Source organism: Heterodontus francisci, chromosome 6, assembly GCF_036365525.1.
Source record: "Heterodontus francisci isolate sHetFra1 chromosome 6, sHetFra1.hap1, whole genome shotgun sequence".
In the NCBI taxonomy this organism is placed as follows: domain Eukaryota; kingdom Metazoa; phylum Chordata; class Chondrichthyes; order Heterodontiformes; family Heterodontidae; genus Heterodontus; species Heterodontus francisci.
In genome coordinates this window covers 54,026,508-54,040,125 of record NC_090376.1, presented here as the reverse complement: position 1 = coordinate 54,040,125, position 13,618 = coordinate 54,026,508, and the positions used below count along the sequence as shown (strand labels likewise).

Here is a 13,618-nt window from a genome sequence, read left to right as displayed (position 1 = left end):
ACTCTGGACCCCATGAAGTCTCATGGAATCAGGTCAAATATGGGCAAGGAAACCTCTTGCTGATTACCAACCTACCACACCCTGCCCCCCCACCGTGTTTCTTTATGTTGAACACCAATTGGAAGAGGGTAGCTAGGGCACAAAATGTACTCTGGGTGGAGAACGTCAATGTCCACTACCAAGCATGACTCGGTAGCACACTACTGACCGAGCCCTAAAGGACATAGTTGCTAGACTGGGCCTGTGACCAGGTGGTGAAGAACCAAGAGGGAAAAACCTACTTGACCTCGTCCTCACCAATCAACCTGTTGCAGATGCATCTGTTCACGACAGTATTGGTAAGAGTGACCACCGCACAGTCCTTGTGGAGACGAATTCCCGCCTTCACATTGAGGATACCTTGCATCATGTTGTGTGGTACTACCACCGTGCTAAATAGGATAGATTTCGAACAGATCTAGCAATGCAAAACTGGGCATCCATGAGTCACTGCGAGCCCTCACCAGAAGAATTGTATTCAACTACAATCTGTAACCTCGTGGCCCAGCATATTCCCCACTCTACCATTACCATCAAGCCGGGGGACCAACCCTGGTTCAATGAAGACTGCAGTAGGGCCATGCCAGGAGTAGCACCAGGCATACCTAAAAAAAAAAAACAGCATCAGCCTGGTGAAGCTACAACACAGGACTACTTACATGCCAAACTGCGTAAGCAGCATGCAACAGACAGGGCTAAGTGATCCCACAACCAACGGATCAGATCGAAGCTCTGCAGTCCTATCACATCCAGTCGCGTGTGATGGTGGACAATTAAACAACTAACAGGGAGGAGGAGGATGCTCCACAAATATCCCCATCCTCTACAATGGGGGAGCCCAGCACATCAGTGCAAAAGGCAAGGCTGAAACATTTGCATCCATCTTCAGTCAGAAGTGCCAAGTGAATGATCCACCTTGGCCTCCTCCTGAGGTCCCCAGCAGATGCCAGTCTTTAGCCAATCCAATACACTGCATGTGATATCAAGAAATGGTTGAAGGCACTGAATAATGCAAAGGGTATGGGCCCTGACAACATTCCAGCAACAGTACTGACCACTTATGCTCCAGAACTAGCTGCATCCGTAGCAAAGCTGTTCCAGTACAACTACAAAACTGGCATATACCCGGCAATGTGGAAAATTGACTAAGTATGTCCTCTGCACAAAAAGCAGGCCAAATCCAACCCGGCCAATTACCACCCTATCAGTTTCCTTCCGATCATCAGCAACGTGATGGAAGGGATTGTTAGCAGTCCTATCAAGCAGCACTTGCCCAGCAATAACCTGCTCACTGGTGCTCAGTTTGGGCTCGGCCAGGGTCACTCAGCTTTTGACCTCATTACAGCCTTGGTCCGAACATGGAAAAAAAAAAAGAGAGTTCAACTCCAGATGGAGGTGCGAGTGACTGCCCTTGACATCAAGGCAGCATTTGACTGAGTATTGCTTAAAGGAGCCCTAGCAAAAATGGAGTTAATGGGAATCAGGGAAAACTCTCCACTAGTTGTAGTCATACCTAGCAAAAAGGAAGATGGTTGTGGTTGTTGGAGGTCAATCGTCTCAGTTCCAGGACATCACTGCAGGATTTCCTCACAGTAGTGTCCTAGGCCCAATCATCTTCAGCTGCTTCATCAATGACCTTTCCCCCATCATAAGGTCAGCAGTGGGGATGTTCGCTGATGATTGCACAATGTTCAGTACCATTCACAGCTCTTCAGATAGTGAAGCAGCCCATGTCCAAAGGCAGTAAGACCCGGACAAAATCCAGGCTTGGGCTGATAAGTGGCAAGTTACATTCGTGCCACAGAGGTGCCGGGCAGGACAGAATCTAACCACCTCCCCTTGACATTCAGTGGCATTATCACTGAATCCCCCTCTAGCAATATCCTGGGGATCACTACTGATCAGAAACTGGACTGGACCAGCCACATAAATGCTGTGGCTACAAGAACAGGTCAGAGGCTGGGAATTCTGCAACAATTAACTCACCTCCTGCCTCCCCAATGCTGTCCACCATCTACAAGGAAAAAGTCAGGCGTGTGATGGAATACTCTCCACTTGCCTGGATGGGTGCAGCTCCAACAACACTCAAGAAGCTGTACACCATCCAGGACAAAGCAGCCCACTAGACTGGCACCCCATCCACCACCTTCAACGTCCACTCCCTCCACCACTGATGCACAGTGACAGCAGTGTACATCATCTACAAGATGTGCTGCAACAACTCACCAAGGCTTCTTCGACAGCTCCTTCCAAACCTTCGGCCTTTTATCAGCTGGAAGGACAAGGGCAACAGATGCATGGGAACACCAGCTGCAAATTCCCCTCCAAGCCACAGACCCATCCTGACTTGGAACTATATCGCTGTTCCTTCACTGGCGCTGGGTCAAAATCCTGAAACTTACTTCCTAACAGCACTGTTGGGGTACCTACACCCCAAGGATTCAAGAAGGCAGCTCACCGCCACCTTCTCAAGGGCAATTAGGGGAGGGCAATAAATGCTGGCCTAGCCAGTGATGCCCACATCCCCTGAACAAATAAAAAAAAACATGAGATAGAGAAGCAGAAGAGGACAGAGAACAAATGACAGGGAGGATAAAGACATACAAGTTAACAAAAAAAAAGAGAAAAGCAGCAATACAAAGATCATACAGGTTATCCTTTGACTTAACATGAGCATAAGAGATCAACTAATGATATATTGAAACTCTTGCATATGGCACAAACTTCCTCTTAAGTGTCACACTTATTTCCTACAACATTTTGTTGATAACATCCATATTATAAAAAGGTGTATCCAAAAGCTCAGTGCTTTTATTTGCAAGCCAGACAGCATCTGTGGAGAGAGGAAGGAAAGGTTAACGCTTGAGGCCATTGACTGGAAACGTTAACTCTACCGTCCTCTCTCCACAGATACAACTAGACCTGTTTTCAGCATTCTCTGTGTGTCTGTCAAAAAAAAGCTGGCTGCATTTGCTGACAACGCGACCACTAGATGGCGCATGACTAGCACATGCACAAATGCAGCTTCTGCCACTGACACGTCACTATCAGCGACATCTCAGGCAGCTGCCAGGGGCAGCGAGGGGAGGCAGGACAGCGGGGAGCGAGGGTAGAGTGGTGGTAGCGGAGAGCGAGGAATGGGGATTGATCAGCTGGGGGCAAGGGGAGAGAGCGAGTGGCTGTGGTGGTGGGGGGGGATGCAGGCGGGGAGAGCACGCAGCCAGTGGGGCGGGAGCGAGTAGCTGAGGTACGGCAGTGGCATTGCGGGGAGCGAGCGCGGTGAAGTGGCGATTGCAGCAGGGATGATGGGAGGGAGCAGGGTACTGTTCGAGTGAATGGAGATGGCTACTGAGGGGCGAGGATGTCATTGCGTGGTGACATCATTTGCGCATTCATATTGGCAAGCGGGCAAATGTTAACAAGCATTGATGACGTGCGCGATCACTCTGCACATGCTCTGCGTTGTCAGGAGTCACTTTGGAAAAAAAAAAAGTTTTCTCCCTTCCCCTCTTGAATGCTTTGACAGTTTACTGGGGTATAATTCCTTAAGTGCTAGCTGTCTTCTAATACCTTGCCCAAGTAATGGGACTACTGAACTGTAGGGAGGGGAGAAATAAAATGACACAGCCTGATCCTGTCCAGCTGATACTCGGATACAATTCCAACAAGGATCTTTGGCTAGCTATTAGGAGCAAGAATTCTGTAACCTGGGGCACTCAGGCCAATTACAGTGCCCCTACAGCTGCCACGCTCAAATTGGCTAACTCAGGCTAAATTAAGGATTGAACCCGTGACCTATTTGGTCCTGTTGGTTCAGTTACTCACTGTATAAAGTCATTAGGCCATTTGGGCAGACCAACTATAAAATACTAAATTACATAGTAAATCTTCTTTCATGAGTATCAGATCGCCACAATCTAAAAGTTACAGTATTTGCAACTCACTGCTTTAAACTTTTAGCATCAATCTGTACCTGATATGTATATCTATTAATGAAAAAATATCATGGAAGACTTACAGAACTAAATGGTGCTGAAACCTGGTCACAGTTTGGAAAATTTTCAGGAGGCTCTGAATGCATCATACTGGCCACTGCAGAATCAGTCACATTAGTGAGGGATGTGGAAGACATTGAAGAAACTGAACCTGAAATCAATAAAACAAAATGGTTAATCAACTTCAGCTGTGGCGTTAGCGCTCATCCATACTTGTCAACTTATTATTGTAATATGCACATTCACACTACTTTAGGTTCCCAGTGCTGTTAGTATTTTAAATTTTTTTGCTGACCTATGATAGTGCTTTTAATAATTTGCTCTTCTACCCTATTCAGTTTATTTCCTAAGGTGTAGGCGATGTTTATAATTTTCCTAACAAAAATCACTTGCATCACTTCGCATTCATCCATGTTAAAGGTTAATTTGCCACTTAACTGCCCAATCTGCAAGTTTTAATCATCAGCTGTGGCTCAGTGGGTAGCACTTTCATCTCAGACTCAGAAGGCTGTAGGTTCAAGTCCCACCCCAGGACTGCAGCACAAAAATCAAGGCCAACACTCCAGTGCTGTACTGAGGGAGTACTGCACTGCCAGAGGTACCACCTTTAAGATGAGACATTAAACTGAGGCCACGTCTGCCCTCGCAGATGGACGTAAAAGGTCCCATGGCACTATTTCAAAGAAGAGCAGTGGAGTTATCCCTGGCCAATATTTATCCCTCAAATTAACACAAAATTATCTGGTCATTATCATAATGCTGTTTGTGGGAGCTTGCTTTACGCAAATTGGCGGCCACATTTCCTACATTACAACAGTGACTACGCTTCAAAAGAACTTCATTGGCTGTAAAGTGCTTTGAGACGTCCAGTGGTCATGGAAGGAGTTATATAAATTCAGGTCTTATTTTCTTTTTCTAACGTCTTCTTGCACTATGTTGCATCGTTCCTCAATGCTAGCTATACCCCTGCCTGCCCCATATGTGGTAGAGTCTGCAATTTCTGCACTGGACTCGTTAGCCATGTTAGAACTCAATGAACCAGAGTGGAAGCAAGTGAACCTCTGTCCAAGGGACTGCCTAAGAAGATACCCCGGCCCCCACAACACCCTCGACCCTGCCAGTTTGGCATCATCTACAGATTTTGATATTACTTGTTCCCAGGTCCAAATCATTAACGTAAATGATAAATAACAATGATTCCAGCACTGATCCTTGTGGAACACTGCTTTTTATCTTCCTTCAATCTGAATAATTATCCTTTACATCTACTCTCTGCGATCTACTTTTTAGTCAATTTGCTATTCATTCAGTTATCTGTCCTGATTCCACATGCCCTAACCTTTGTCATGAGCCTAAGAGTTATTTATTACAATACCCTTATCTATTCTTTCCATTAGCTCGACAAAGAATTTTCAAGTTAATTAAGCATGACTCAGCCTTTTAGCATCCACGCTGACTGCTTATATTTTCTGTCTTGGCATGCTCTTCTTTTAGTTTAGATTCAGGTATTTATCCGATCATAAATGTTAATCTGGCTAGTTTAGTTCCCAGGTCGCTCACATGGCAACTCAGCTACGAAGAGTGATGGACTATCTCTCCCAAGCCTGTAACTTGTTCTCCTTGACTAGAAGTGTTAAGAAAACCATGGTCATGGGATAAGGTGTTGCATCTCGGCCCCTGATCACACTAAATAACACTCCACTGAAAGTGGTTAGTATATTCTGCGATCTTGCGTCCACGGTGACAAACAATTTGTCCCTTGAGCCAGAACTCAAACATAGAAAATAGGAGTAGGCCATTCGGCCCTTCAAGCCTGCTCCGCCATTCATTATGATCATGGCTGATCATCCAACTCAGTAACCTGTTCCCGCTTTCACCCCATACCCTTTGATCCCTTTAGACCCAAGAGCGATATCGAACTCCTTCTTAAAAACATACAATATTTTGGCCTCAACTGCTTTCTGTGGTAGCAAGTTCCACAGGCTCACCACTCTCTGGGTGAAGAAACCTCTCATCGCAGTCCCTGTATCCTTAGACTATGACCCCTGGTTCTGGACTCCCCCACCATCGGAAACATCCTTCCTGCATCTACCCTATCAAGTCCTGTTAGAATTTTATAGGTTTCCATGAGATGCCCCCTCACTCTTCTGAACGCCAGCGAATATAATCCTAACCGACTCAATCTCTCCTCATACGTCAGTCCTGCCATCCCAGGAATCAGTCTGGTAAACCTTTGCTGCACTCCCTCTATAGCAATAACATCCTTCCTCAGATAAGGAGACCAAAACTGCACACAATATTCCAGGTGTGGCCTTACCAAGACCCTGTATAATTGCAGCAAGACATCCCTGCTTCTGTACTCGAATCCTCTCTCTATGAAGGCCAACATACCATTTGCCTTTTTTACCGCCTGTTGCGCCTGCATGCTTACCATCAGCGACTGGTGTACGAGAACACCCAGGTCTTGTTGTATATTCCCCTCTCTCAGTTTATAGCCGTTCAGATAATAATCTGTCTTCCTGTTTTTGCTACCAAAGTGTATAACCTCACATTTATTCACATTATACTGCATTTGCCATGCATTAGCCCACTCACTCAACTTGTCCAAATCACCCTGAAGCCACACTGCATCCTCCTCACAACTCACCCTCCCACCCAGCTTTGTGTCATCTGCAATTTGGAGATATTACATTTAGTTCCCTCATCTAAATTATTAACATATATTGTGAATAACTGGGGTCAGAGCATCGATCCCTGCGGTACCCCATTAGTCACTGCCTGCCATTCGGAAAAAGACTCATTTATCCCTCTTTGTTTCCTGTCTGCCAACTAATTTTTTTATCCATCGCAGTACACTACCCCCAGTCCCATGCACTTTAATTTTACATGCTAATCTCTTCTATGGGACTTTGTCGAAAGCCTTCTGAAAGTCCAAATAAACCACATTCACTGGTTCCCCCTCATCAACTCTACTAGTTACATCCCTGAAGAATTCTAGAAGATTTGTCAAACATGATTTCCCTTTCGTAAATCCATGCTGACTCTGCCCAATTCTACCACTGTTCTCCAAGTGCTCTGCTATAAAATCTTTGATAATGGACTCTAGAATATTCCCCTCTACCAACATCAGGCTGACTGGTCTATAATTCCCTGCTTTCTCTCTACCCCTCTTTTTAAATAATGGGGTTTCATTAGCTACTCTCCAATCTGTAGGAACTGTTCCAGAGTCTATAGAATCTTGGATGACCACAATGCATCCACTATTTCTAGGGCCACTTCCTTAAGTACCCTGGGATGCATACCATCAGGCCCTGGGGATTTATCAGCCATCAATCCCATCAATTTCCCCAACACCATTTCTCTATGAACACCGATTTCTTTCAGTTCCTCTCTCTCACTAAGCCCTGTGTTCCCTGACATTTCTGGCATGATATTTGTGTCCTCCTTTGTGAAGACAAAACCAAAGTATGCATTTAGTTGGTCAGCCATTTGTTCCACATAATACCCCTGTTTCTGACTGCAAGGGACCTACATTTGTCTTCACCAATCTTTTTCTCTTCACACACCTATAGAAACTTTTACAGTCAGTTTTTATGTTCCCCACAAGTTTGCTCTCGTACTCTATTTTCCCCTTCTTAATCAATCCCTTGGTCCTCCTTTGCTGAATTTTAAACTGCTCCCAATCCTCAGGTCTGTTGTTTTTTCTGGCAAATTTATATGCCCCTTCCTTGGATCTAATGCTATCTCTAACTTCCCTTGTAAGCCATGGTTTGGCCACCTTTTCCATTTTACTTTTGCACCAGACAGGAATAAACAATTGCTGCAGTTCATCCATGCGTTCTTTGAATGTTTGCCATTGCCTATCCACCATCATCCCTTCCCAATCCGTCATAGCCAACTCGCGCCTCATACTTTTGTAGTTTCCTTTACTAAGATTCAGGACCCCAGTCTCAGAATCAGCTACGTCACTCTCCTCCTTGATGAGGAATTCTATCATATTATGGTCGCTCATCCCCAAGGGGTCTTGCACCACTAGATTGTCAATTATTCCTCTCTCATTACACAATACTCGATCAATGCACAAGGAAAGCAGTTACCACCTTTGGTCAACTTGCAAAATGCACATGGGATAACACCAAGCTGACCCTTGGGACTAAGCTGATGATTTATAAGGCTCGTGTTCTCAGCACCTTGCTGTATGGCTGTGCAACATGGGCGACTTACAGCTACCAGGAAAAGAATCTCAATAAATTTCCATCTTCACTGTCTGCGGCGCATTATGGTATATCCTGACAGGACAAAATCACAAATGCTACAGTCCTCTCAAAGGCAGAGCTCCCAAGCGTGTTGGCCCTAATCAAGCAGAGACGGCTTCGGTGGATCGGACATGTCTGCGGGATGGAGGATGGTCACATACCCAAGGACCTTTTGGATGGTGAAGTAGCCGGGGTCAGAGGACCAGTGGAGCGCCGAAAGCTCCGCTTTAAGGATGCTTTCAAGCGTGACATGAAGGTCCTAAATGTCAACTATCGCTCCTGGGATTCACTAGCTGGTGAAAGAGCGAAATGGTGACACATCCTGTGGACTGTTGTGCACTACCATGACAACCAGTGACTAAAGCAGCTTGGCAACAGGCGCCAATGCCGAAAACAATTCATAGTGTCACTTGGTAGCTTTACATATGGCACTTCTGGCAGAACCTGCTGCTCAAGAAGTTCGGGTGTACCAAGAGAAGACACCCCACCTAAATAGATTGTTTGCTGTGTGTCCATCATCTTTCATAGATGGAAGGATGCCAACCCAATCCTATTCCCTATATAGCCATGTTTTAGTCATTCCTAATATTTCTCTCTGCAAAACATTGCCCCTAGTTCATCCATTTTGTTCTGAATACTGGTACGACCGACCGCTCAAGTCAAAGCCCCCAATCAAAACATACGATTCTGATTGTGGTGAGAGAAATGCAGCGTTGATTCAGTCCCGTCCCTCCACAAATCGCCGAACATATTTTAAGCTTTCCAAATTAAAGAAAGACCCAGCCAAATTGTACCATCTATTAACCCCTGAGCGAGGCTAACCAAACCAGGTATCTTTAGGTCAACAAATTAACTGTTTAATTAGAAAAACTGAATACTTAAACACTACAATGATATAAATAACATTTAAAATAGAAAAAATTAGCATCCTTGCATATTTATGCTCCTGAAGTGAAATCTTCCAATGTAGAATAGTCCAAGGTTGCTTGAAGTCCTCACAGCTGTCCAATGTGGGGGTGGGGAATAGATTCTTCAACAGTAGAACAGTCTGTAGTCTAGTTCAGCAGTTGAATTGATGCTCTTCTTTTCCAGTGATGAATTTCAACAATTACAGTTCAGTAGTTAAAGGAATTGGTTACTTCTAGGAAATTAATCTGGCTTGACATCAGAATTCTTAGAGTATAATAAATAAGGTTTAAATAAACCAAGAGAGCGCTCTTTTCATTCAGCATATGCTGCTCCAGTTCTCTATCGGTGTCTGAGAGTTAGAACAGTCTGTTCCCACTATAAGCCAGTTCAAAATTAAATTGTAACATTGTATCTCTCGATCTTCAGTCTCTGAATGGCTGTATCCCAGGGCAACAAGAATGCATTCTTTGACTCAGTCTCTGAAGCTTGTTGCCTTAAAGCAGTAGTGCTCCTTTTGCAGCCTTAAAGGCACACTGCATTCTTTGTGGGAAAAAAAACTACAGGATCATAACAATATTACTTATGTAGCTGCACCTAGTTTAATTTGCTTTTTTAAATATTCTACAATTTTATCCTATTTCTGGTCATTCAGATTATCCTTATTCCTTCATTTTGAGAAACATCCACCATCCTCACTAATATTTGCAGTTAGAAACAAACATTCTGCTGTTTATAGACATGGCTAATACATTATTGTATGCATTTCGTATGGCATGCATACCTACATGCAACTTTGCAAACTCCTGGATGCATAGCATTCTGAACTTGTAGTTTACAATATTGAATAATTATAAAATAGTTTTCAAAATACTACAATCTTACTTACATGATTAATATACAGTGCATATAATTTCCACTGAGGATGCAATTACAAATTTCTCCATACTCTCATTTGCAAAGATATACTCACTTTCCTTCAAGCCATTTCTGGTCACTGCAGCAGCAGAGGATTTGACAGCATGACTCAGTTTATCATCTCTTGGAGAAGTCTGCAACAATAAATACTGTCCATCTTTACTCTCAAAATAAACCTGGACAATGGTCAATTCTGTAAAGCAGTTCAAATTACAGATTTTAAAAAAGATACCAAAAGTAATTCAAGGATGGACTTGTGCAGTATCAACTAGAAAGACGATTCCAGAACTGGCATTAGCACAGACTTGGAAAGAGAATACTTATCCAGACAGTTTTGAAATTAAGATTAGTGTTACGACCGACTGCTCCAGTCAAAGCCCCCAATCAAAATATACGACTCTGATTGTAGTGGGACCGACGCACTGTTAATTCAATCCCATCACTCCACAGATGGACTAACATATCATTTAAAACTTTCCAAATTAAAGAAAGACCCAGCCAAATTGTACCATCTATTAAACCCCCCAAATGAGGCTAACCAAACCAGGAATCTTTAAATCAACAAATTAACTCTAATTAGAAGAACTAAATTCTTAAACACTAAGATATAAACAACATTTAAAATAGAAAAAAATAGAGTCCTTGCAAATTTACAGTCCAATGTTGCTTGAAGTTCTCAGCGCCATCCGATACGTGAAAAAAGGTTCTTCCACAGTAGAACAGTCCACAGTCTAACTTCAGCAGTTGGTGATGCTTTCCTTCTCCAGCGACTTTCAACAATTAACGACTTGCAGACACTTTCAATAGAATCAGCTGACTTTAGAGTTTTTGAGGGATAAAAGATTGTCACAATCTAACTTCCCTTTCTTCAGTTTAAATTACCAGAGATCTCTGTTTTGGTTTGATGTTTTAGAATTTTGAGAGATAAGAAGTAAACAGACTAAAATCCTCTTCCTTCAGTTTAAATGGTTGAGAGCTCTTTTTCCAGGTTTTGTCATCACAGCTGTGCCCTGTGTCTGTGTGTTAGAATAAGCTGTCTTCAACTGAAAGCCAGTTCAAAACTGAATTGTAACAAATGTATCGCAGGAGACTCACTCCTAGTGGTTGTATCTATGGTAACGAGAATGCAACCTTTGAATCGCAGTCTCCAAATGGCTGTTTCTAAGGCAATGAAAATGCACTTTCCTATAACTCCTGAGGCTTGCTGGTTCTTAAAGCAATAATGATCCCTTACAAGCCTTAAAGGTAAACTGCATATTCCGAGATAAAAACTACAAGACCATGACAAGGCATAAAATAGCAATGCCAGTAGAAGCTATCTTGAATTGCATCAACCACACTCTATTTTGGAAAACTTATACATTTAAATGTAAAGGTTTCAAAATTCTGAGAGTGCATCATAGAATATGTGCCAAAATGTGTCTGCCACAGACTTTTTTTTTAAAAATTCACTCTTGGAATGTGGGCATAGTCTGCAATACCACTATTGATTATTAGTAGCCCATTTCTTGTATCGATGTAGTTAGTGTATTGATTATTATAACCAGGTGAAAAAGGTTTCCCTCTCAGCCTTCATCTGGTCTTATCATAACAGGGTTTTATTTTAAACGCACCAATTTTTTTTAAAGCTCCCCCTTAGTGAATCCTTGTTCACTAACTTCCAGTTATAAGGCAAAAAAACTAGCCAAACAGGCACTTAGGTTTAAAGAAAAAAGGCTGAAATTAAATTTAAACGCTAACTCAGTTAACGCCTACAGATACGCGACGTGCCCACGCTAGCATGCATACGTGATACATACATGCAGATAGAGACGGAAAAAAGCAGAAGAAATAAAGTGGAACAGTTTGTGGCAATATCTGAAGACGGTTTTGGTTACTGTTCTCCAAGCTCGCTGTAAAGTCCTTGATTGTAGGTAGGTCTTGCTTTTCATTGGGGCCCAGTATTCTTCTTAAACCTTGTTCAATGTAGGAGACTTTTCTCTCTTGTGGTTCATGAGTCCTCAGTCAGTCGAGAGGCTTGTGAGAAAGAGGTAGTCTCACTACAGGAACAAACAGTCTTTTCTGAGTTCAAAAACTCTGGCTAGTTCAAAAAACCCTGGACCAGCCAGTTAGTCATGTGACCAGCTGGTTTAACCACTCCTGGCTTCTGTGGATTGCATCACCTTCGCAGTCTCTGGACTGCTCTTCCTCACACCTTCAATGTCTGATCAAAATCCATTGTGGGTTGAATGTGTCAGGGAATGGTCCTTTTGTCTCCACAAGCACTGTCTGTATGCAAATGTTTTTCAGCTAAGTTTCTGGCAGCCATTGTAACAGGCCTTCTCTTCCCAGCAAGTTTGAAATCAATGTTCATATGACAAAATTAATATGCCTCATTCTTGGCAAGTGGGGGCCTGCATGACACCTCCACACCCAGCGGAATGAAATGCAATTTGAGGAAAGCGCATTTCATTAAAAAGGGTCGAGAGAGAAAATATAGGTTACAGGAAAAAGAATGCGTCTCTCTCTCTCTCTGTCATTCACATCCATTCACAATCCTAAAACTTATTACAGCCTGTCTTTTCTTGGTAGCAGTGTTGCTTTAAACTGCCCTTTTTCGGGCATCCCAATAAACATGTGGTTCTTTGGGGAGGTTTTTCTTCAGTTTGCTCATTTCCATGACTGCCCAGGGTGGCTTTGAGATGGTTAGGTTTAATTAGCCCCGAGATGGAATTTTTTTCCAAGAGTCAGTAGTGGGCGGGTCTATCCTGAACACACTTTCCGTGCTTTGCCTACTCACGCAAAAGTTTTTGTCTCCAGGGGATGTATGGCTCTCTTTTTCTGACTAGGGGGAGGATTCTTTGGTAATCTCCCCTCTGTCCTCTGGGACAGTCCTGCCTGCAAGTATTTGTGCAGATTCTACTGCCCTCCAATACCATTCACCAACATTTTGGTGTTCACTGCACTCTCTGGGGGAAAGGTCAGGCATTTTCCCAGTAAAAGGGATCTAGTGGCCCCTGTGTTTCTGGGAATTACTATGGGCTTGCTTGCCCCACTCATGGGGTTACATTCCCTTCAGACACAAAACCCTGATAACCTTCAGGAATCCGATTGAATTTTCCTGCACTTGCAGTGGTAAGCTTCCTGGATCTCACTCTTACTGCAGTTAAAGCCACAGCTTGTTCTGCTGTGCTTTCCATCAGGGTCCCTTCTTCACTGAGAGGGTGGGCCCTGATTAACCCTACAGGTTTTCCCTTTAGTTTCCAGCAGTCAGCTCTTAAATGCCCTGCTTTATTACAATGGAAACACACAGATCTCCGAGTCTCACTCCTGCTCACAGCACCTTCCTTTCGGCTAGAGGAGGGCCCCCTGTGTCTCCTGCTTTTCTTTCTCTCCCAGGACTGCTTGGGCTCCTATCACCTTCCCACCCTTTGTCCTTTTCAGATGAGGGGGTGACTAGGAAACGTTTTCCCCTGTGAAACCGATTTATAAATGAAAGAAAACTCATCAGTCAGAAGGGCCGCT

The 13,618-nt window shown here is 43.6% G+C and overlaps 1 protein-coding gene across 1 annotated transcript in view; it reads right to left on the bottom strand.

Annotated features, from left to right (window-relative positions):
- LOC137371316 (centromere protein J-like) overlaps window positions 1-13,618 on the bottom strand; it is a 100,048-nt gene that overhangs the window by 21,510 nt on the left and 64,920 nt on the right. The window contains 2 exon segments of the mRNA XM_068033700.1: window positions 4,058-4,185; window positions 10,170-10,248. Coding sequence (XP_067889801.1) covers window positions 4,058-4,185; window positions 10,170-10,248 — 207 coding nt within the window.